The sequence below is a fragment of the Cherax quadricarinatus genome, chromosome 15 (assembly GCF_038502225.1).
Source record: "Cherax quadricarinatus isolate ZL_2023a chromosome 15, ASM3850222v1, whole genome shotgun sequence".
In the NCBI taxonomy this organism is placed as follows: Eukaryota; Metazoa; Arthropoda; class Malacostraca; order Decapoda; family Parastacidae; genus Cherax; species Cherax quadricarinatus.
In genome coordinates this window covers 7,674,330-7,698,250 of record NC_091306.1, presented here as the reverse complement: position 1 = coordinate 7,698,250, position 23,921 = coordinate 7,674,330, and the positions used below count along the sequence as shown (strand labels likewise).

The window sequence follows — 23,921 nt, the reverse complement described above, 5'->3', positions numbered from 1 at the left end:
GGAAGGGATGGTGGAGGCTCGATCCTTCGTCCTCTAATCGCCAGACACGCTGCTTAACTGTAGCAACAATACAATAATGCAGACAACTGATGAATGATCGTATACCCTGAGATGTGTGTGTGTGTACTCACCTAGTTGAGGTTGCGTGTGTGTGTGCGTGCGTGTGTGTGTGTGTGTGTGTGTGTGTGTGTGTGTGTGTGTGTGTGTGTGTGTGTGTGTGTGTGTGTGTGTGCGCCAGTGTACATACCTCCAGGTGTGTGTATCAGTGTATATACCTCGAGATGTGTATCAGTGTCTATATCTCGAGAGGTGTGTGTGTATTAGTGTGTATATACCTCGAGAGATGTGTACTTCTGTGTGTATACCCTAAGATGTGTGCATCTTCCAGTGTGTATACGTTGAGTAGAATTCCACTTTAGAGATTAAAGTATCCTCGACTAGTGGCGTGAAACTTACACGCAGCTTTAATTAAGGCTCTGGTGTAGCCAACAGCTTCTAACACTAAAACTAAACAAAGCGTAATTCAGGCGACGCTCGTATCCTCGTCTTCGTCGTTAAGAAAACAAGACAATTCTTCACACTTCTAGTGTCACTGGACCACCTCAAGGGAACACGTCCTCGTAATAAGCAAAAAGGGACCTCCACACACACACACACACACACACACACACACACACACACACACACACACACACACACACAAACACACACACACACACACACGTACACACACACACACACACACACACACACACACACACACACACACAAACACACAGGAGCTTGGACTCGACCCCTGCAGCCTCAACTGGGTGAGTAAAAACACACACGCACACACACACACACACACACACACACACACACACACACACACACACACACACACACACACACACACACACACAAGGACAGCAGCTTCCCTGCCCTTGCAACAGCAGCCTTCCCCCTCTCCCCCCCCACCTGTCAACTTTTTTTCCATTCAACACACGTTTTGCCCCCTCCCCCTGCACGACGAATCCCCCCTCTCCCTCATTTCACTGTACCCATGAAAAACACCTTCACTGTATGAGAAAAATGGCATACTAGGATACACATTAAGCTCTTTTAGCTTAAATTTCCACCATAAAATTAAGGAATTCCTAGTAAATCTTCTCAAAGGACGAGCGAATATCCAAAATTCACTCCTCCCCCTCCCCATCCAAAAAAATGTCTCGTCCCCCCTGCCAACACAGATCTCTCAGGGATTTCATTACACTACTGAAGCAACCCTTCAGAGAACAGATGACTTTCCACACACACACACACACACACACACACACACACACACACACACACACAGCCTCTACCGTCCCAGCCGCGTGGAGGCAAAAATAAAGGTCAGTAAGGTCGGTGGTGCGGTGGTTGGCCGTGCGAATCTCGACCTTGCCGCCGCAACACCCGTGAAACGGCGGTGGCATCCTGCGGAGGCTCAACGCTACGATAAGGAGGGAGAGAGGGAGAGGGAGAGAGAGAGAGAGAGAGAGAGAGAGAGAGAGAGAGAGAGAGAGAGAGAGAGAGAGAGAGAGAGAGAGAGAGAGAGAGAGGGCGAGAGAGAGAGAGAGAGAGAGAGAGAGAGAGAGAGAGAGAGAGAGAGAGAGAGAGAGAGAGAGAGAGAGAGAGAGAGAGAGAGAGAGAGAGAGAGAGGCAAGCTCCACGTTGAGAGGGCGATTAGATAAGAGACGCCGCGGCTGGAGCTAAAACAAATTAGGCTACGAGAAAGGCGCGCTAGAGAAAGGAACAGTAATGAAGGGTAGACGTGGGAAGAGCAGGGAAGGACAGTGAGGGTATAAAAGTAAGAATAAGCTCAAAGGAATCAGGATATGAGATATGAGGGCAGGGGAGTGAGTGAGGGGAGGTGGGTTGAAGAGAGGAAGAGGGAGGTGGGGAGAGGGAGGTGGGGAGAGGGAGGTGTGGAGAGAGAGGGGGGGTAAAAGGGAACACTCGATCAACCAGGTTGTGGTGCATACTTTTTACTGCAGGCAGCGGGCAACAACATCTTGATCGATCAAGGCAGCAACCTAGAGGCCTGGTCTGAGACAGGGACCGCGGGGAAGGGGCGATGACTTTCGGAAGCGACTACAGGAAATGACACCATAGATAGATAGATAGAGAGAGAGAGAGAGAGAGAGAGAGAGAGAGAGAGAGAGAGAGAGAGAGAGAGAGATGTGCAGAAAACACAGCTATAGCCACTACCACAAACACCACCAACACAAACATCAAACACCCCCACACTACAAACACTACTAGCACCAAACCAGTTCCTTGAAAGGATCAACTTCCTGGCAGCTGAAGCATGTTCTAGGCATATTCCCTTAAGAAAGAAGAGCAGGAGTAAACTGGAGAAAGAAAGACGTTCCCTCTACAGAAGACGACGAAGAATCACTGAGCTCCTCAGGAACGCTAGAATATCTGATACACGGAAGGAGGCGCTGACCAGTGAAATACTGAAATCCCAGTACGACTCTGTGCTTAGTGAGCCACTAATCAGTCGGAGGATCGACGACCCAAATGATTTCTTCATGAATGAGCCTCAAAACTCCATAAATGTATGCCAGATTTCCGACATTACCCCAACTCCAACAGACTTTGAAAAAGTCATTGACAACATGCCCATGCACTCAGCCCCAGGCCCAGACTCGTGGAACTGTGTTCATTAAGAACTGCAAGAAACCCCTCTCACGTGCCCTAAGTACACTATGGAGGAGGAGCTTGGACATGGGTGAAATTCCACAGTCACTTAAAACAACGGATATAGCCCCACTCCATAAAGGTGGCAGCAAAGCATATGCTAAGAACTATAGACCAATAGCTCTGACGTCCCACATCATAAAAATCTTTGAAAGAGTGCTAAGAAGTAGGATTGCAAACCACCTGGATTCCCAAAAACTACACAATCCAGGACAACATGAGTTCAGGGCACGTCGCTCCTGCCTCTCACAACTACTGGATCACTATGATATGGCCTCTGATGCACTGGAAGAAAATCAGAAAGCAAATGTAATATACACAGACTTTGCAAAAGCGTTTGACAAGTGCGATCATGGAGTAATAGCGCACAAAATATGTGCCAAAGGAATAACTGGCAAAGTGGGGAGATGGATCTTCAACTTCCTAACCAATCGAACACAAAGAGTAGTGAGTGGTCAACAGAGTTAAATCAGAGGCTGTCATAGTGAAGAGCTCTGTTCCACAAGGCACAGTACTCGCCCCCATCCTGTTCCTCATCCTCATATAGGACACGGTTAACCTCCAAGAAGATATAAACAAAGTTTTCCAATGGGCAACGGTAAACAATATGATGTTCAATGAGGACAAATTCCAACGACTCCGTTATGGAAAACTGGAGGATATAATAACTAGAACAGAGTATACTACTGACTCTGGCCATACAATAGAGCGGAAAAATAATGTAAGGGACCTGGGAGTAGTAATGTCTGAGGATCTCACTTTCAAGGATCACAACAGTGCCACGATCACAAGTGCAAAGAAAATGATAGGATGGATAATGAGAACGTTCAAAACAAGAGATGCCAAGCCAATGATGATCCTTTTCAAATCACTTGTTCTCTCTAGGCTGGAATACTGCTGTACATTAACATCTCCATTCAAAGCAGGTGAAATCGCAGATCTAGAGAGTGTACAGAGATCCTTTACTGCACGTATAAGTTCTGTCAAGCACCTTAACTACTGGGAAAGCTTGGAAGCACTTGTACTCGTTGGAATGCAGGAGAGATATATAAAAAATCTACACTTGGAAAATCCTTGAAGGAATGGTCCCGATTCTTCACACAGAAATCACTCCCTACGAAAAAGACTAGGCAGGCGATGCAAAATACCCTCATTTAAAAGTAGGGGCGCCATCGGTACACTAAGAGAAAACATCATAAGTGTTCGGGGCCCAAGACTGTTCAACAGCCTCCCACCAAGCATAAGAGGAATTGCCAATAAACCCCTGGCTGCCTTCAAGAGAGAGCTGGACAGATACCTCAAGTCAGTGCCGGATCAGCCGGGCTGTGGTTCATACGTTGGAGTGCGTGCGGATAGCAGTAACAGCCTGGTTGATCAGTCCCTGATCCACTGGGAAGCCTGGTCGTGGACCGAGCCGCGGGGGCGTTGATCCCCGGAATAACCTCCAGGTATCCGGGTAACCACAGCCACTGCACATCACCGCAAATACCGACGTCCACACAAGCACCAACACCACCTCTAAGATCACAAACACCTCCATAAACACCATTACCACCGCCAGCATCACCACCGCCAGCATCACCACCGCCAGCATCACCACCGCCAGCATCACCACCACAAACACCACACACCAGTCTGGCTGATGTTTTTCACACCCTCGTGAAGATTAGGAGGAAGCGAAGTAGGGGGTAAAAAGCAGGAAAAGAAGGGGGAGATGGAGTAAGTGTATGAGAGAGAGAGAGAGAGAGAGAGAGAGTTAAGAATATCTTTCCTACTAACATCGTTAACCCTTTACCGGGCAGACCCGAGTGGCATTCTACAGATATTTTCTGGTATTTTATTATGAAGACGTGTCGTCCACCAGGAACTAAGCTTCTTTACCATAAAATGCTCTATCCATCAGTGTCTTGTTTATATACACGGATAATTTGTACCAAAGACTTATATATCTGTGGTATACCTCTGATGAGTCTCGGGAGTTTTCATACTGGTCTGAGACCGGAACGTAGAGACCTTAACCTTCAGCACCACTTAAAGATACCCTTGATGGATTTCGTAAGTTTTCCTACTCTTGCAGCCCGGCACTGGGCCAGGCTTGTCTGGGGCTTGCCTCTTGAGCCAGGCTGTTGTGGCTGGCTGGCTGGCCCACATATCCATCTCAGTCTGGCTGATCCGGCACACGGCGGGAGTATCATTCGAGTTTCCTAGTGAACACTTCTATCTACACCTGCTCTGATATCTGGTTAATGTTAAAAATTCTGGAACCACGAATGATAATACACTGATCTCTTATCGTACTGGATTTTCTACCACTGACAGCCTGTCCAGGATGTGTGACTTCCAGCTGGCCTCTATCCAAACACTCGAATACGTCTGGTGAATACTGGAGTTTCTAACACATTGACAATCTGCAGGGATATAACCACCCTCCCCCAACAGGACTTAGAGTTTCTAAAACACTTGCATATAAATTTTTCCGTGAATGCGACCCACAACGTTTGCCTAACAAAGGAGATTATTCATACTGTTACGTGGGCAGGGACAGCAAGGGTGTTAGGGAAAGCTTGCTCACACACTCCTACACTTCGGTGTGTCATCGGGAACTGTCTTTGTTTCCATTGTGGTCCTTCGGTCTTGTCCCCCCGGGATGCCGCCCACGCCGGTCCGCTGGGACCCGGGTGCCTGCTTGCTGCTACGTGAACAGGGACTCTTATGTTCTTATATACAAAAGATGAGGTAATCAGTCCCTCAGTATATAACTTTCAATCGTGTCCTTGTATGTGTACCGATAGAGCCACCGGAGGGCGAAACGTCTACAATAATGATGTTGCACATGTGTCTAATTCTTCATCTTGTCGGTATACATGTGAATATGAAAATGGTATACAATACCAATAGGTATTGCGTAACGTTTCGTATACACAGTACAAGAGCAAAGAAGACCAGAAACGAGGTACAGGCTGAGGACCAAAACTGCAAACCTCAATGAGAAAGATCCCAGGGTGAGCATGTAGTGTGAGACGTGTCGGAAGGGTCCTTAAGGACTCGCAGCAATGGTTTCAAGTTGAAAAAAATTAGATTCAGAAAAGATATAGGAAAATACTGGTTGTGGATGAGTGGAACAAACCCCCGAGTACCGTCACTGAGGCTAAAACGTTTTGTGTAGTTTTAAGAATATATTAGATAAATACATGAGTGGGTGTGGGTGGGTGTGAGTTAGACTTGCCTCGCATGGGTCAGTAGGCCTGCTGCAGTGCTCCTTCTTTATGTTCTTAAGAAATAAAGTGGCAAAAGAGAGAGAGAGGGAAAAGAGAGAGAAACTTAGGGTGGTTGCTGGAAAAATAACAGGATGATAATGAGGAATTGAAAACAGTTGTGGGAGGTGAACGACGGAATTTTACGTTTTTTTTTGACATTCAACGATACACCTTTTCGGAGACGATTATTATTATTATTATTATTATTATTATTATTATTATTATTATTATTATTATTATTATGTAACAGGTTACAAACATCTTTGGAGATTCTCGTGCTATTTGCCAACACCTACCTGGAGGTTACCTGGAGGTTATTCCGGGGATCAACGCCCCCGCGGCCCGGTCCACGACCAGGCCTCCCGATGGATCAGGGCCTGATCAACTAGGCTGTTACTGCTGGCCGCACGCAGTCCAACGTACGAGCCACAGCCCGGCTGATCCGGCACTGACTTTAGGTATCTGTCCAGCTCTCTCTTGAAGGCAGCCAGGGGTTTATTGGCAATTCCCATAATGCTTGATGGGAGGCTGTTGAACAGTTTTGGGCCCCGGACACTTATGGTGTTTTCTCTTAGTGTACCAATGGCGCCCCTACTTTTTATTGGCGGCATTTTGCATCGCCTGCCCAGTCTTTTACTTTCGTAGGGAGTGATTTCTGTGTGCAGATTTGGGACCATTCCTTCCAAGATTTTCCAAGTGTAGATTATGATATATCTCTCCCTCCTGCGTTCCAACGAGTACAAGTCAAGTGCTTCCAAGCGTTCCCAGACAGCTTTTTTCACTCCACCCTCACATTTATTTTTTTCCCACTCCACCCTCACATTTATTTTTTTCCCACTCCACCCTCACATTTATTTTTTTCCCACTCCACCCTCACATTTATTTTTCCCACTCTACCCTCACATTTATTTTTTACTGTAAAAATTGAGAAATTTGCCCAAAAATAGTTTTTAGGTTAGTTTAGATAGGGGGTACGAAAAAACTTAACTGAGGGGGTACGAACACAGGCTAAGAGCTGCTGTTTTAAAGTGATGTCTTGATGCTGGCAAGAGGCTCTGGATCCAGGGGATTAGAACTGAACTCCCGTTCAGTTCTAATTCCACCCGTTGTATGACTAATTATTGACTGTACATGTTTTATATTATTGTTAATTATTATTATAATCAAGGGTAATATAGAGCTAATTCCTTAGATTAAGAGACGTTCAATAACATCAATGTACCCTTTGTTCCCTATTGAAGGGGATCAATGCTTGTAAATGATGCGGTAGCATTTAGGTAAAGAAATCCAGAACTACCACCAACACCACCACTACTACTACTACCACCACCATCAACACTACTACTACTACTACCACTATCAACACTACTACTACTACCACCATCAACACTACTACTACCACCATCAACACTACTACTACCACCATCAACACTACTACTACCACCATCAACACTACTACTACCACCATCAACACTACTACTACTACTACCACTATCAACACTACTACTACTACCACCATCAACACTACGGCTACCACGATCGCTACGGATTACTATCACTAAACAACTTCCAACATTTGTACTACTGCTACCATTACTACTACCATTACTACTACCATTACTACTACCACTACGGCTACTGCCACCACCACTACTTGCCAATGATAACAATGACAACATTAACAGTAATGGGCGAGAGTATTTTCCAAAACATCCGGCCGAAAACACACATTCATATTAAAAAAAAACTCAAGAATTTTTTTTCAGTTTCACAGACCACATCCTCCAGCAAAACATAAATAGATAGATAGATAGATAGATAGATAGAGAGAGAGAGAGCACTCGCACGTCCTCGCTCTCTTCCCATCCTTATATTTACTTATTACAGTCCTAGAAACCTCCTTCAACGTTATAAACACACGCACAAGCCGTCCCCTGAGAGAGGGCTCGGGAAGGGCGTTAGACGCGTGCCTTGTGTCATTAAATCTGAATCAAAACACTCCATAACTCCCATCTGGATTTTTTCAACAGTCGTGAACAAACTAGAGCCATAACCACATTCATTAAAATTACCGTAACAGAGAATAATGAAAATATAATCACAAATATCCACTACACGAGAGAGAGAGAGAGAGAGAGAGAGAGAGAGAGAGAGAGAGAGAGAGAGAGAGAGAGAGAGAGAGAGAGAGAGAATGTGGCAGGGAAGTTATCTTAAGAAGTGTACGAGGATGAGCTGTAGGTGAACAGAAAGTTGCCAAGAGAAAATAAATGAGGAGGAAGAACCATCATTTGCGGTTGGTGTAGAGGGAAGCTGGCAACCCTCCAAGCAAGAACTCAACCTCCTCCTCTTCTTTCCCTGGAGTTCCTCCCCCCAGGGTCAAGAGGAAAGAAAAGTTACGTACGTCGTGTCACCCCGGGACAGGTGATGGGGAAGTACTAGCCAGGAAAACCGCCAAGATTACGCAGGAAGGGTCTACCATTCACACGAATGGCGGTGGTTTGGGCACCTGACGTGGAAGTTGTGGAGGTTGGCTGGTGGTGCAGAAGGTGCAGGCGTAGAGAAAAGTAGAGGTGGTAGTGTGGAAGAGGTTTGGTAGTATATGAAAGGGAATGGTAATGGTGAAATGGATGGCTAATTTCAACCTACTTCCCTACGGTTAATCAACCCCTGAGATGTTCTTACTGAAAGTCTTCACCCAGAACAGTACAACTCACCCCACACCCCTTCACAGATGGCACGAGACCAGGTATCCCCTTCCCCTTCACAGATGGCACGAGACCAAGTATCACCTTCCCTTCACAGATGGAACGAGACCAAGTATCCCCTTCTCTCCTCACAGATGCCACGAGACCAAATCTCTCCCTCCGCCTCAAATGTCACGAGACCAACACTCCCCATTCCCTCTCTCCTTTCATTACAATTGGTAAACTATGTCCACGTTCACAAACAGAACCCCTTTGACGCCCCCTTTCCCCGGAGAACCCCAGCCTCTCTGCCCTGAGTCCCAGCGTGGACAAGCGGCCAATAAGGCTTGTCTGAGGATTAGAAGTCCGTTCTTAAAGGCCATTAATAAATATCTGAACAACCGTTCGGAGATGAATAGGCCGTCGGTATCGACCGAGGTGATGCTGGTTCGTACATTAACACTGTCGAATAAACCTGAAGAGCCACTGAATACTCCCTCCCGACGTGAACTGAGAAAACTGGTTGTGTAATACACGTGATAAGCTTTAATACTGACAGAGGGAACGGAAATCGAACACAAAGTAAATGGAAGGAGAAAGGGCAGCCCCTAAAGTGGGAGAGGGAACTCCAGGGGGTGCAGGCAGGGCTAAGTGCACTCGGGCAAGACAGTCAATACCCCTCGGGAAAGATTACCTCCGAGGCGGACAAAAACACCACCGCCATCCACTCCTCTCCATAACCCAATTCAGCTCTTCATACAAACTGCAGCCAATTTATCCCACTAATAACCAATACCCGACATAAATGGAGAGATAGTAAGTCCGTGTTTTCACCGAGTCTCCTTCTGATGAAAGGAACATTCTGAGGTTGTAATCTGTGCACGTCCAAGAGGCTTGTCAATACCCATGGCGGCTACCACATCCCACCACAGAATTCTTAAGTGGATAAGAGAACGCGCTTGTTAATACACACTCGAGAAGAACATACTTGGTAAACCTGCCTCGTGGCATCAGCTATACAAAAACACGGCCAGGATTCCAGGTCATCAGCTGGCAGTGTAAGATTACCTTGGAACCAACCCCCCAGCTTCCCTCACAGCATCTATCTTCATTTAAAACTGTTTGTTTTCTTGGGCGATTCCCAGCGTCAATTTCTGAACGTTAACAACATGTGCTTTTTATTTCTTCTTTGTCAAATTAGGTTACCCAAATCTATATAAAAAAAAAACGTGGTGTCTGAGGGAAGAGCAGGCAACGTTCAACTCTGTGTCGTGTTGTGATGATGAGTCTACCTGGAGTCCAAGTCCAGGGGGGGTCACCGTCATGGCGACCCGGTCCCAGGTTGCTGGCCTGATCGACCAGGCTATTGGTGCCAGCCGCATGCAGAGAGCGGCAGGATGCAAGGCTCTATAATACTACTCTCCATTAGATCCAGCTCTTTGACCCCGGGGGAGGGACAGGGGGGAAGGAAGAGGTGGAGAAGGAAGGGGTGGGGGGAAGGGAAGGGTTAGCCACCCAGGATAACCCAAGAAAGTCAGTGCGTCATCGAGAACTGTGTTATTTCCACTGTGGTCCTTCAATCGTGTCCCCCAGGATGCGACCCATAACAGTCGACTAACACTCAGGTTCCTACTTACTATTAGATGAACAGGGACAGCAGGTGTAAGAAAGCACACCCAATATTTCTACCAGGCCGGGGATCGAACCATGGACACTCAAGTGTTTGAGGCCAGAGCGTTGCTTACCAGGCCACGGGACACCGCTCATGTTTCTTATACCGTTTTGATATGTCTTGATGTTAGTGAAGGGATTTTGAACTAAATAATTTGGGCGACTTTCCCATGACTTAGATGAAACCTGATTACCTCCCTTTTTTCAAGTCTTGTAATAACCCTTACAGGTTTATTGCTAAAACTGTTATACGGCGCTCCACGTGGTAAAGATAGTGGGGAAGACTAGGAGGGGATGGGGAGCGTGGGTTGGGGTGGGGGGGGGGGAACTGGGCTAGTGCAGTGAGGCTTAGCAGAAATGGGCACAAAGAACACACAAAAAAAAAAACTCCCACTTATCCTTCCCCTCCCATTTCTCCCTCCCATTCCCACATTCTCCCGCTGAGTAAATGGAACACTAGATCAATACGAGTTTACCTCGCTTGTAAATCGTCGGAGCGGGCAGAAGTATCGCCAGATGGCGATCACAAAAAAAAAAAAATATATATCCACAAATTCCAAAATACGCAGCCGTCAGGACGTGAAGTCAACGGCAGTGCAAGAAACTACATACATTATATTTTTTACTGAAGGGGGAAAAAATTACAGACCAGTAGAGGCAAACTGTAGCATCAACAGAGATACCAATACACTCTAAATATACTTTATACTCGTACAAGACAAAGATCATACTTATTTACCAGTACCGAGAGACTACTTGTATAAACACCAGGCGAACTTACTGAGATAGAATTGCGGCCAAGCAGCCAAAGTGTGAGCGGCCAGCGATTCAACAGTGGCAAGGCAAATGGTGACGGGAGGTGCAACACCAAACTCTCTCCCCACTACAGAAGACACAAGAAATAAATGACAGGCATTAATATCAACACTAAAAAAATAAAAAAATCAATAATAATAAATAATGATGTTATTTTAAATTAAGAGTGTCAAAATAAAATGATAATAAGCAATATTAATATTATAATAAATAAATGAATTATTGGTAAAAAATAATAAAGTAATAGTAATATTAAAACTAATAATACAAATGAATTATAGTACAATAAATATTAATAAGAAATAAATAATATTATTACTATTAAAAAACTAAGCGATAACAAGAAAGAACATTCATTTCCCACGACCCAAAAGTTTGAATATCAGAAAACTGAGAAACTCGTTTCCACTGAGGCTGGACCAGAAGCACCCAAACTCGGGGAGTCAATACAAAGAACCTCCAATGTTGGACAGTATATAGGGATATCCCCATCCCTCCTCCTCCACTTCCACACCCCTTCCCCAACTCCTCCTCGTTCTCTCCATCACGACGGATTTGGAACAGGGCGGGAGGGAGGTCGAGCCTTTGTCACGGGTAAACAAAACTTGAAATCATGTTGGACAACTTAAGCAGATTGTACCTCCTGGCTGACTCATTTGTCCAGCATGCTTGATGTGGCAGATTTATATCATGGCTCTGGCAATCATACGTGTCATTCACATTTTGTAAGTTATTTCTTGAAGAACGAGAATGTCGGGTAGTGCTTGCCCCATGCTTTCATTTGCCCCCCTGCCCCTCCTCTCTCAATCTCCGATGCAGGAAACTGCATAATTTACATTTGACCTGTATCGATGCTTTTTTTTCGCTTCACAGACCCGGTTTTTCTTGGTGATGGCAACCCATTTTACACGAGTAACTCTGACCCCGGAGTTTATCACCGGCACCTGCAGCACCGTCGGTACACTGTGATGTGGGCCGTGCTAACCCCTGTGACCTACCTACCTCCCAGACCCGTCCACTAGCAGTGACCTAGTCTCGCAAGCCAGATTCATCACTTATCACCACTGCTGCCGCCGCCGCCAATGGGTTCCAGAGCCCCTTCTATGAAAACCAAACCACGACTCTCACCACCACTGTCATCAGTACAATCATCCCAACCACCATTAACACTACAATATTAATATCACTGTCACCATCGTCGCCACTACCATCACTAACAGTGAGCCGTCGGCAGCAACAGCCTGGTTGACTGAGCAAGCCTGGCCCAGGACAGGACTCCAGGAGTATGAAAAATCTCGAAACTCCACTCAAAGGTAAAGACAAAAGCAATCACCAGGGCTATCACCACTACCGTCATCACTACTAACTTCTACTAACACCACCACCACCCCCACCAATCACCTCTACTACCACCGCTACAAAGCCACAACACCTCTAAACTATACCTCCCCATGACCCTCCTCCCCCATCCTTCGCTGGAAATCTTCCATGTCTTGCACCTCCGGCGTGTAGGATCTCCCTGCTGCAGAAGACCCACCCGCAGGAATGAACCTCAATAATCCTAACGGCATTACCGCCTGGTCGAAGCTTCGCCGGCGGTTGATTCTCTTAACAGAGGGTAGTGGGGATGTGGAGGGAGGGTGGTGGGAATGTGGAGAAGGGAGTGTAGTGGGGATGTAGAGCAAAGGAAGGATGATGTGGAGAAGGGAGGGCTGTGTTCAATCCGAAATATGCATATCACAGAAATATGTGAAATACCTGAAGGATATTTTCAGGCATCAGCGCCCCCGCGGCCCGGTCCCAGACCAGGCCTCCTGGTGGATCAGGACCTAATCAGCTTCAAGATACATAATAAGTAAAACATTCAGAGCAATAAAATAACAGAACCATAAAATTCAATATAATCAGTGTTGACTTACAGACTACTAAACACTTTGACTTATAAAAAGGAATTTTTTACTTTGAAGCAAAATAAGGTCGGGACCCAGACAATAAAGAGACACTGGAATACTGCTGTAAATTAACAGCTTCATACAAGGTAGACGAAATCGCAGATCTAGAGAATGTAAAGAACCTTCATTGCACAAGTTCAGCCAAGTACCTTAATTACCGGGAATGTTTGGAGTCTCTTGACCTGTACTCACTGGAGTGCAGGCGAGAGAGATACATTATAATGTACACGTGAAAAGTCCTAGAAAGACTCGTCCCAAATCTGCACACAGAAATCACTTCCTACGAAAGCAAAAGACTAGGCAAACGGTGCAACATACCCCAATGAAAAGCAGGGGTGCCATGCGTACACTAAGAGAAAACACAATAAGTGTCCGAGGCCCAAGACTGTTCAACAGCATTCTACCAGACATAAGGGAAATTACCAAAAGACCCCTTTACCTATGATGAGTTCCGAGTTTTTCTAACCCCGAATATCAAGCGGTGGGAGTATGGAGGATGGGTAGTAGGGATGTGGAAGCAGATAAGAATGTAGAACGGCGAGCAGTGGGGATGTACAGGAAGGTGGGCGGTAGGGATGTACAATATGGCAGATGGTGTGAATGTACGGGAGTGCATGGAGGAGGGTGGGTAACGGGTGTTGGAGAGGGTAAACTCACCTCCCGCAACCACAGCTGACTGTAAGAGGATCCGTCGATGTGGTCTCTATCAGCCGTGGAGGTCTGAGCTACACTCAAAGTGTCGTCTGGCATCCCCCACCCGAGCCCCCTAACGTCGGATTGCGGAAACCATGCGTTTTCTCCCAGCAGTGATTATCCTAAGATATTCTGCTATGTAGTGATGTTTAGTTTTTTTAATTGAAGCTATAAAAATTAGCTGGCGTAGGTCAGCAGATGCTGAACCTGTGAAGGGGGTGAAGACCCGTGTTAGGAAACGTTGTTGTTTTCTGACGAAGGACCTCCATCCTCCCACAATGTTACTATCCTACGAAATATGGTAGCCGCACACTGCGGGTGTATCCAAACATGTTCCATAAATAAAAAAGAAAGGGGGGGGGGTCAGGCTATGATGGTAGTAAAACCTGTGGTTTACCTGGGGCCGGTTTTCGAGTTTTTTGTCTGCTCTCACACCTCGGTCTGCGACCACAAGTTCTTGTTGCCTGTGGGACGCGAGCCTGCATGGCTTAAAAAAAAAAAAGCTTGGTTGACTTGACACCTGCCGGAGTTCGTCACCTCTTTTACACTTTGTTCCAGCAACTCTTCTATTTTTTTTCACTGGTAGAAGGATAACGAGTTTCAGAACGAGTGGGAAGAATACGGGAATAAGCCAAACAGGATGCAGAAGGGATCCCAAAAGAGACTAGGAAACCTGTTGTGAAAGCGGGCAGAAGACCTGCCACGAAGAGCTCATGAACCCTAGACACGGAAAAGGCTCACGCTTGTTGGAAAAGGTGGTCGTGCCGTGGTTAGGGGAATGGGGGAGAGGTAGTGGTGAGACCTGAACAACGAGGAGGGTACGACCTCACACTCCCCTCCTCACTCCTTCCTGGGTGAAGATGGGGAGGGGATAGAGGGTGGGGGCAGAGGAACAGTCAAACCCGCTACCAGGGAGTTCATGTGTCACCCCTGTTACCCCAGCCAAACGCTTCCGGCCATCACCCCCACCTCCCCTGCCCTCCCCAGCAGACTTGAGCAATATTGTTGGCAAAACTATGCTACCCAGTTCAACTAAGTTTAATCAAACTTGCATTCCCGAGGCACTGAATAAGTGACACTGCAAGCAACCCCGCTCGTGTGCCAACGATCTCATGCCAGAAATAAATCAGGACGCAAACAAAATAAAAATAACATACAATCTAAGAGTGCCAGAGGCCACTGACATCATAAAAAAAATCACCTCATTGTGCCATTACAACTCTGACCTGACCTTCCCACCACCACCGACGAGAGACAATGTGAAAGACAAAGGCTATAGAAAAGGAACTTCAGAACACATCACAAGACAACCTCAGACAGGCAGTAAGCTGACACGTAGACAGAACAAACCTTCATTAAAACACGTTTCGCTCAGTAAAAGCTTCATCCGGTTATACTCACAGCCTGAAAACCCATTTCAACCACTTTATGAATTGAGAAACTTTACTAACGCCAGATAATCTCCAGTGATCACAACGTTTGGAGGTGGGCTGTCTCGCGCATCTTGAAATTTCAACCACGAAAAGGGAAAAGGGGAGAGGAAAAAGAGGAGAAGGAAAATGGGAAAGGATATCGTTTGATAACACTGCTACTGTGTTGATGGGAACACTGTGATATTAAAGAGCAACATGCATACTATAGTTTCCATACTAAGTTACTGCGGATTTTCAGCCCAAGAGATAAACATTACTGGCATTTCTTTCGGTATTCGTGAAATGTTCATTCGAGGAGCCGATTCAAAAGGACGCTCCGTGGAGCCTAGCACGGACGTTCGTGTCCGTCGAACTTGGCACGGGAGGGGAGGCAAGCAGCCAACCACCTGCTCCTCCTTCCACACCTACACCCACATTATTTTATGGCTCTCAATCACACCCCTGTCCGTCACACTATCATGCTGGCTCCCTCTCCAGCCCAACTCATTTCCCCAACAGAACACTCTGAAATTTCTCTCTCTCTCTCTCTCTCTCTCTCTCTCTCTCTCTCTCTCTCTCTCTCTCTCTCTCTCTCTCTCTCTCCCCTCTCTCTCTCTCTCTCTCTCTCCCCTCCTCCCCTCTCTCTCTCCCCTCTCTCTCTCTCTCTCCTCTCTCTCTCTCTCTCCCTCTCTCTCTCTCTCTCTCTCCTCTCTCCCCTCTCTCCCTCCCCTCTCTCCCTGCCTCCCCGACTCTCTCCCTCTCTCTCTCTCTCTCTCTCTCTCTCTCTCTCTCTCTCTCTCTCTCTCCCGCTCTCTCTCTCTCTCTCTCTCTCTCTCTCTCTCGTGGTAGCAACATCACTGTGACAGCGGACCGTGTATTACCTATGATAATATATTCATAAAACTAACTCCAGAGAACGGACTCGCCGTGGGAACACAGACGGCCTGGCGAGGGGAGCTTGTAAGAGCCATGAGGGGACGAGGGGAATGATGTGGGGGGAGGGAAGAGGAGTGGTTAAATGGAAAGGGGCGACTCGCCATCCGGGCTTATCACCGACTCATAAATAGGTGTATATGGGGAAGATTAGTCTGAATTGGGCTCCCATGCGGCTCAGCTGCGGGCGGCCAGATTTGGACCTATCCAAGCACTGAACATGGATAAAAGCGACTAAAACATTTTTTTTTTTTTGAGGGCTGGCCTGTCCACTTGGAATAGATCGTTTCCAGAGAGTCGAAAACTGAGGATAGTGGTGGTGAGGCTGCCTGCACGCTTTATCCACGCAACCGCAGTTGAGAACTACCAGATATCCGGTCGAGTCCTACCATCCCATCCCACTTTCTAGCTTTGTGACCAAGCATCCTAATATTCAGGCACTTCCTTGTGCTCTCAACGATACCGTCCTCGAGATAATATTGTACCATTCTTAGCGGCAAAATATTGTTTGTTTATCATGCAACTGAAGCTACCGATAATTTTCACGATATACGAATACCTGTGGCACTGAATACAGGTAAGAAGTTACCAAGCCGGAGCCGCTCCAAGCGCACTGAAATCCACCACGATGTTGTTTTGTAACGCTGATCAATTTATAAAGGCAAATTGTTATTGTAATCACGGGGAAGCACTAAATTTGTAAGCGTCATACAGCGCCTCTGAAATGGAAGGGTGTGATCCCACAGAGTGGAATCAAGAGCCCTCCAATGGCATCAAGGCACCCGCCACCTTGACGGGAGAAATAAAGTAAAAAAAAATGATCCCAGGGGCAACGGCGGGAAGACAAACGAGGCGGGGAGCGTCCACCTCTCCCTCGGGTAAATGGCCCTCGGCCTTTTTCCCCCGGGCGGGATCTGACCCCCTCTGTCAGTGAACAATGAAGCATGGAGCGCCTCCGCGGGCTTTGTTGGCTGGCTTGGACGAGGGTAAAAAAGACCTAACGCGTTACAGATTTTCTCCTCGTTCTTTAGTTGTACAGTTGTACCTGAGGAGGATATTGACTGGGGCGTATAATACATGGGTGTATAGGTTACCTGGAGGTTATTCCGGGGATCAACGCCCCCGCGGCCCGGTCCATGACCAGGCCTCCCGATGGATCAGGGCCTGATCAACTAGGCTGTTACTGCTGGCCGCACGCAGTCCAACGTACGAGCCACAGCCCGGCTGATCCGGCACTGACTTTAGGTATCTGTCCAGCTTTCTCTTGAAGGCAGCCAGGGGTTTATTGGCAATACAAGGGTGTGTGTAGGTATATAATACAAGGGTGTGTACAGGTATATAATACAAGGGTGTGTGTAGGTATATAATACAAGGGTGTGTACAGGTATATAATACAAGGGTGTGTGTAGGTATATAATACAAGGGTGTGTACAGGTATATAATACAAGGGTGTGTGTAGGTATATAATACAAGGGTGTGTATAGGTATATAATACAAGGGTGTGTATAGGTATATAATACAAGGGTGTGTATAGGTATATAATACAAGGGTGTGTACAGGTATATAATACAAGGGTGTGTATAGGTATATAATACAAGGGTGTGTACAGGTATATAATACAAGGGTGTGTATAGGTATATAATACAAGGGTGTGTGTTGGTATATAATTATCCTTGGGTCTTGAACTTTAATGATTCGTCGGTACATGTCCCAGCCCGGGTCTTTTCCAGATGATGACCCGTCTTAATCTTCGGAACATTTATCAGCTGTCTACCTGGGGTCTACCTGGAGGGCATTCTGGGGATCAACGCCCCCGCGGCCCGGTCCACAAGGCCTCCCGGTGGATCAGGGCCTGATCAACTAGGCTGTTACTGCTGGCCGCACATAGTCCAACGTACGAACCACAGCACGGCTGATCCGGCACCGACTTTAGGTACCTGTCCACCTCCCTCTTGAAGACAACCAGGGGTCTATTGGTAATACCCCTTATAGCTAGTGGGAGGCTGTTGAACAGTCTTGGGCCCCGGACACTTATTGTATCCGGAGCCAACACTTATTAGTGTACTTTTCACTGGGGGTATGTTGCATCGCCTGCCAAGTCTTTTGCTTTCGTAGGGAGTGATTTCTGTATGAGGAGAACTGAAGAGAAGGAAGGGCCACAGTTGATAAGAGAGCCACCTACAGCCCCAGGTTCCCTGAGACTCTCACCATCCCTTCCCTAAGACGCCCCCAGGTCCCTTGAGACTCACCATCCCTTCCCTAAGACGCCCATAGGTCCCCTGAGGTTCTCTCACCCTCCCTTCCTTAAGATGCCCCCAGGTTACCTGGTTACCTGGAGGTTACCCCCAAGGTTCTCTCACTCTCCCTTCCCTAAACCCCCCTCCCCAAGTGTCAGTAATGTAGGCATCTAAGCGTCGGTGGACTGTTGTGGGTCGCATCCCGGAGGGTGGTAGTATACCTCAGACAGGGCTGGGCTTTCAGATGAGCTGAGGTAGGAAAACAGTTCTTAACCTGCAAAATTAATTTGTGTAAAAAAAATATACAGTAACACAGCCGGGCCGTGGTTCGTACGTTGGATTACGTGCTGCCAGCAGTAACAGCCTCGTTTATCAAGCCCTGATCCACCGGAAGGCCTGATCGTGGACCAGGCCGCGGGGGCGTTGATCCCCGGAATGCCTTCCAGGTAGACTCCAGGAGAGTATCGGCTCCCGAGCAAGGTTTGCTTAGTTTATCTTGGTTCAAATTCTGGAGTCTGGAGAATGGATGTCCCAATCTCTTCATTGTATCTACACATTCTTACAATAAACATCGGAACTGAAAGAGATTGTCACTTTCCGCTATTCTGGGAGAACCTCTCATCCGTGCCCAGTTAGGGTAAGACAGACTGGTGGCTGTGGTGTCTCCCAGTGATGGAAATATAGTGAGAGTGTAATACCCTCCAGGCAGGTGGAGAAGAAGGTTAGTGTGAGGGCCGAGGCGCCAGATACTGCATATTTAAATTCCGTACTCATTTCCATCTTAAATTCAGTCATGTTTTATCTCTCCATTCTGAAAGGTAAAGTAAAATACACCATTTCATTCTCCTTCCTCTTAAAGAGTCACACAAAGGACTTCAACGAAAATAAGCCACACTACGCTCTGACGTTCTACATCATATAAATCTTTGAAAGAGTGCTAAGAAGCAGGATTGCAAATCACCTGGATTCCCAAAATCTGCACAATCCAGGGCAACATGGGTTCAGGGCAGGTCGCTCCTGCCTCTCACAACTACTGGATCACTATGACATGGCCTTGGATGCACTGGAAGAAAATCAGAATGCAGATGTAATATACACAGACTTTGCAAAAGCATTTGACAAATGCGATCATGGCGTAATAGCCCATAAAATACGTGCTAAAGGAATAACTGGGAAAGTGGGGAGATGGATCTTCAACTTCCTAACAAATCGAACACAAAGAGTAGTGGTCAACAGAGTTAAATCGGAGGCTGCCATAGTGAAGAGCTCTGTTCCACAAGGCACAGTACTCGCCCCCATCTTATTCCTTATCCTCATATCAGACATAAACAGAGATATACACAACAGCACCGTATCATCCTTTGCGGATGATACTAGGATCTGCATGAGGCTGTCATCTGCTGAGGACGCGGTTAACCTCCAAGAAGATATAAACAAAGTTTTCCAGTGGGCAACGGTAAACAATATGATGTTCAATGAGGACAAATTCCAACTACTCCGTTACGGAAAACTGGAGGAGATAATAACTAGAACAGAGTATACTACTGACTCCGGCCATACAATAGAGCGGAAAAATAATGTAAGGGACCTGGGAGTAGTAATGTCTGAGGATCTCACTTTCAAGGATCACAACAGTGCCACGATCGCACGTGCAAAGAAAATGATAGGATGGATAATGAGAACTTTCAAAACGAGAGATGCCAAGCCCATGATGATCCTTTTCAAATCACTTGTTCTCTCTAGGCTGGAATACTGCTGTACATTAACATCTCCATTCAAAGCAGGTGAAATCGCAGATCTAGAGAGTGTACAGAGATCCTTTACTGCACGTATAAGTTCTGTCAAGCAACTTAACTACTGGGAACGCTTGGAAGCACTTGACTTGTACTCGTTGGAACGCAGGAGGGAGAGATATATCATAATCTACACTTGGAAAATCTTGGAAGGAATGGTCTCAAATCTGCACACAGAAATCACTCCCTACGAAAGTAAAAGACTGGGCAGGCGATGCAAAATGCCCCCAATAAAAAGTAGGGGCGCCATTGGTACACTAAGGGAAAACACCATAAGTGTCCGGGGCCCAAAACTGTTCAATAGCCTCCCATCAAGCATTATGGGAATTGCCAATAAACCCCTGGCTGCCTTCAAGAGAGAGCTGGACAGATACCTAAAGTCAGTGCCGGATCAGCCGGGCTGTGGCTCGTACGTTGGACTGCGTGCGGCCAGCAGTAACAGCCTAGTTGATCAGGCCCTGATCCATCGGGAGGCCTGGTCATGGACCGGGCCGCGTGGGCGTTGATCCCCGGAATAACCTCCAGGTAACCAGTCACCCTAGTCGTTTATAAGAGACAGACCAGCCATCTTACCAGTGTTTTACATTTAACAGACTTCCATTTCCATTTCACTTATGACAAAATGATATTACAGTATATTCTTGGATGGTTGTTATATACTAACTTACTACCAGGGTGATCAAAAGAAGGAAAACTAAGTAAACTGTATGTGAGGTGAAATAGTCAAATGATATATAAATCATCCAACTTTGGAATTCACATTATTCCTCTGGCATCCTTTTCTGACCTTCTGACTTATAAAAAAGAAAGAATGTGGTTTTCTGGTGCCATTTGGGGATTCTTGTTGTTACCGTATTACACTGAATAATAACAAAAGAACTTTATATATATATATATATATATATATATATATATATATATATATATATATATATATATATATATATATATATATATATATATATATATATATATATATATATATATATATATATATATATATATATATATATATATATATATATATATATATATATATATATATATATATATATATATATGACACTAATGCTTAACAATTCGCACAGATGAAGTTTTTCACAAACATTATTTCTCAGTCCACAGCAGGATTCGAACTTACTCTGTATCAACCTAGTAACTTCTCCACTCGGCCAGACCCCAGAACTGGGACCTGGCTGTGAGATCTGGGATCTGTTTGCATATGACACTAAATATATAAATCTCTGATATCCCACGTGTACAACTTGACTGAGTAAACACTCCGTGCGGATCACAAAACGAAAAACTTGAAGCCTACCTGAAGAACAAAAAAATAAACTTCCAATAGCCCCAAAAATATAGTATAAAGACATCTGATGTTGGTGCAATAATTCACGAGATGACCAGAAACACTTCCATGTAATAACTGTTATTATTTATCATGACAAATGTATCTCAACTATCAGCGAACCTATTTTCTGCTCCATTGTAATCTATATCACCTTTGTTATATAAACCACCTTATATAAAACACAGGTTATGTTAGTCTGTACTTGTATTAAGTAGTTTGTAAGTCTTTGTGTTCCCAAAATGGTTTACACATAGAAGGGGCCTTTAGAGTTCACTAACACTATTCTCACCCCTTCATCAAATCCGTATACAAGTAAACTTTTACACCTTTTCATTGTAATATCCACTAACGTTTAAACGAAACAAAGTTTAAACTGATTTGACAATGTTTATTTATAATTCAAATGTCCATTAATTATAATTGTAAATGAAAATTTTGAAATAATTTGACTTCTAAATTTTACCTTCATTTTGAATTCCCTAAGTCTGCTGCGATTTTAAGTCATTTGCTAAGATAATCCTTATATTAAACCCTTTAATTTGATCTTAATTTCTTTAGATATTTAAACAAAAGCTATTGTTTCTAGTGTTATAACTGTGTTGTAATCAATGAAACGTCCTGGGTCAGCATCAGCATTAAACTATAGGATTCCAAATATGTAGATTGGGAGAACCTGTCATCCATCCCAGGTAGAGCATGACACAGGTCCCATGAGGTTCCTTCCTCCATCCCCTTAGACAGGGAGCCACCTACACCCCAGGGAGCTAAGGGATCTCTCCCCTCCCCTTCCCCAACGGGGTCACCCGGTACTATAACACGCCAGATATCGAAAGTACAACCCTCTGGCCGTGGCAGGGGGAGTGAAGGAAATGGGAAAGGGAGAGTGGCAGTGACGGGGAGGGAGGGGGAGGCAGGGAGGAGACACGTGGTATACATGCAAGTCAGGAAGTTATGATGGGGTGTGGTCGTAAGGGCATATGGGGTGTGGTCGGATGGGTATACGGGGTGGGTGTGGTTAGTTAGGGCACATGGGGTGTGACTGAAGGGCACACAGTGTGGTTGGAAAAGCATATGGGGTGCGGTCAGAAATTCTTACACGCCACAAAAAGGACATGATTCTTTGTCAATAACACAATTAAAAATATACTTTATGCTCAAATATATCAGAAAAGCGTTTCAGCCTTTCCTAGTACTCTCTCTCTCTCTCTCTCTCTCTCTCTCTCTCTCTCTCTCTCTCTCTCTCTCTCTCTCTCTCTCTCTCTCTCTCTCTCTCTCTCCTTTTGGACGAAAGTACTTAAAAGACTTCTGACCATTTCCACTGTAGTTATCCTGCCAAATTGACATCACCTTAATTAATGGACACGTAAAAACTAATTGAATATTCGGGGACCAATTATAGCATGTAATTACCATTTTTACCTGTTTGACTATGAATGCAGTCACCTCTTTGTGTATTTAATAATCTTATTGTGCACAATTGCTGGCTGACCTGTGCGCGCGTGTTCAGAGCACCCAATCGATTATCATTATATTGATAGGTGGCCTAAACCAGGTATCGAAGGTAAAGGTATATCAGTAGGGGTCAAACAGCTGCTGGGGAAACGTTCGGTAATCAAATAAGGTCAAAAGACGTGGTATATCCAATCCCACGTAGCAAGAACCGCATCATAACATACTGGAGCGAGGGATAAGGGAGGAAGTGGAAGATAAACTTAGTGAAAAGCAGGGGTGCAGTGAGCATAATAAGGAACATTGTATCAACATTCGTGGTCCCAGACTATTCAACATTTCAGAAACACTGCTGGGACATGTGTAGAAGTCAAGAAGAAACTGGACAAGTAACTTCACCAGGTGCCAGATCAACCAGGCTCTGATGGAAATGTGGGGCTGTGGGCAAGCAACAACCTTGTTGACCAGGCAAGCACCAGACGAGCCTGGCCCATGGCCAGGCTCCGGGAGTAGAAAAACTCTCGTAACTCATTAAAGGTATATCAAAGGCAGGAGATACTGTACATGGGAGAGGAAGATACAAGTAGTATACAACCACAGTGTATATCGAGGCTACCTGAGGGGGAGGGGAAGAACTAGGTGCATTCTGGCTAATTCTAGTATTTCCAAATTCTGTGTAGATAGCTGAAATTAGGATGGAACAGAAGCTTCTCAGTCAAGAGAAAACAGGCTGTTTTTACTTGCAAATGACGCCGCCAGGTCTGTTCCAAAGATCAGTATGCAAAGCAAGTCGCTGCATGGTACTTAGCTTTATCATAATAAAGTTAATCATGCCTCGATGAAGCTCAACGCTGAGCGAAACGTCGTCTCTTTATCAAGAGACAGCAACACGTAAAATGCCATTGAGTCAGCAGACACGGGCGAGCTATTAAACACGTGGGCATCG

At 45.7% G+C, this 23,921-nt stretch overlaps 1 protein-coding gene across 2 annotated transcripts in view; it reads right to left on the bottom strand.

Moving 5' to 3' along the window:
- Nucleotides 1–23,921, bottom strand: part of LOC128692111 (uncharacterized) — a 50,409-nt gene that overhangs the window by 20,526 nt on the left and 5,962 nt on the right. Inside the window, exon 2 of one of the 2 annotated variants that reach the window (XM_053781110.2) lies at nt 11,121–11,222. The exons of the other annotated variant lie outside the window; for it this stretch is intronic. Within the exon in view, the coding sequence (XP_053637085.2) occupies nt 11,121–11,222 (102 nt within the window). The remainder of the gene's footprint in view (nt 1–11,120; nt 11,223–23,921) is intronic. 2 annotated transcript variants of the gene reach the window in all.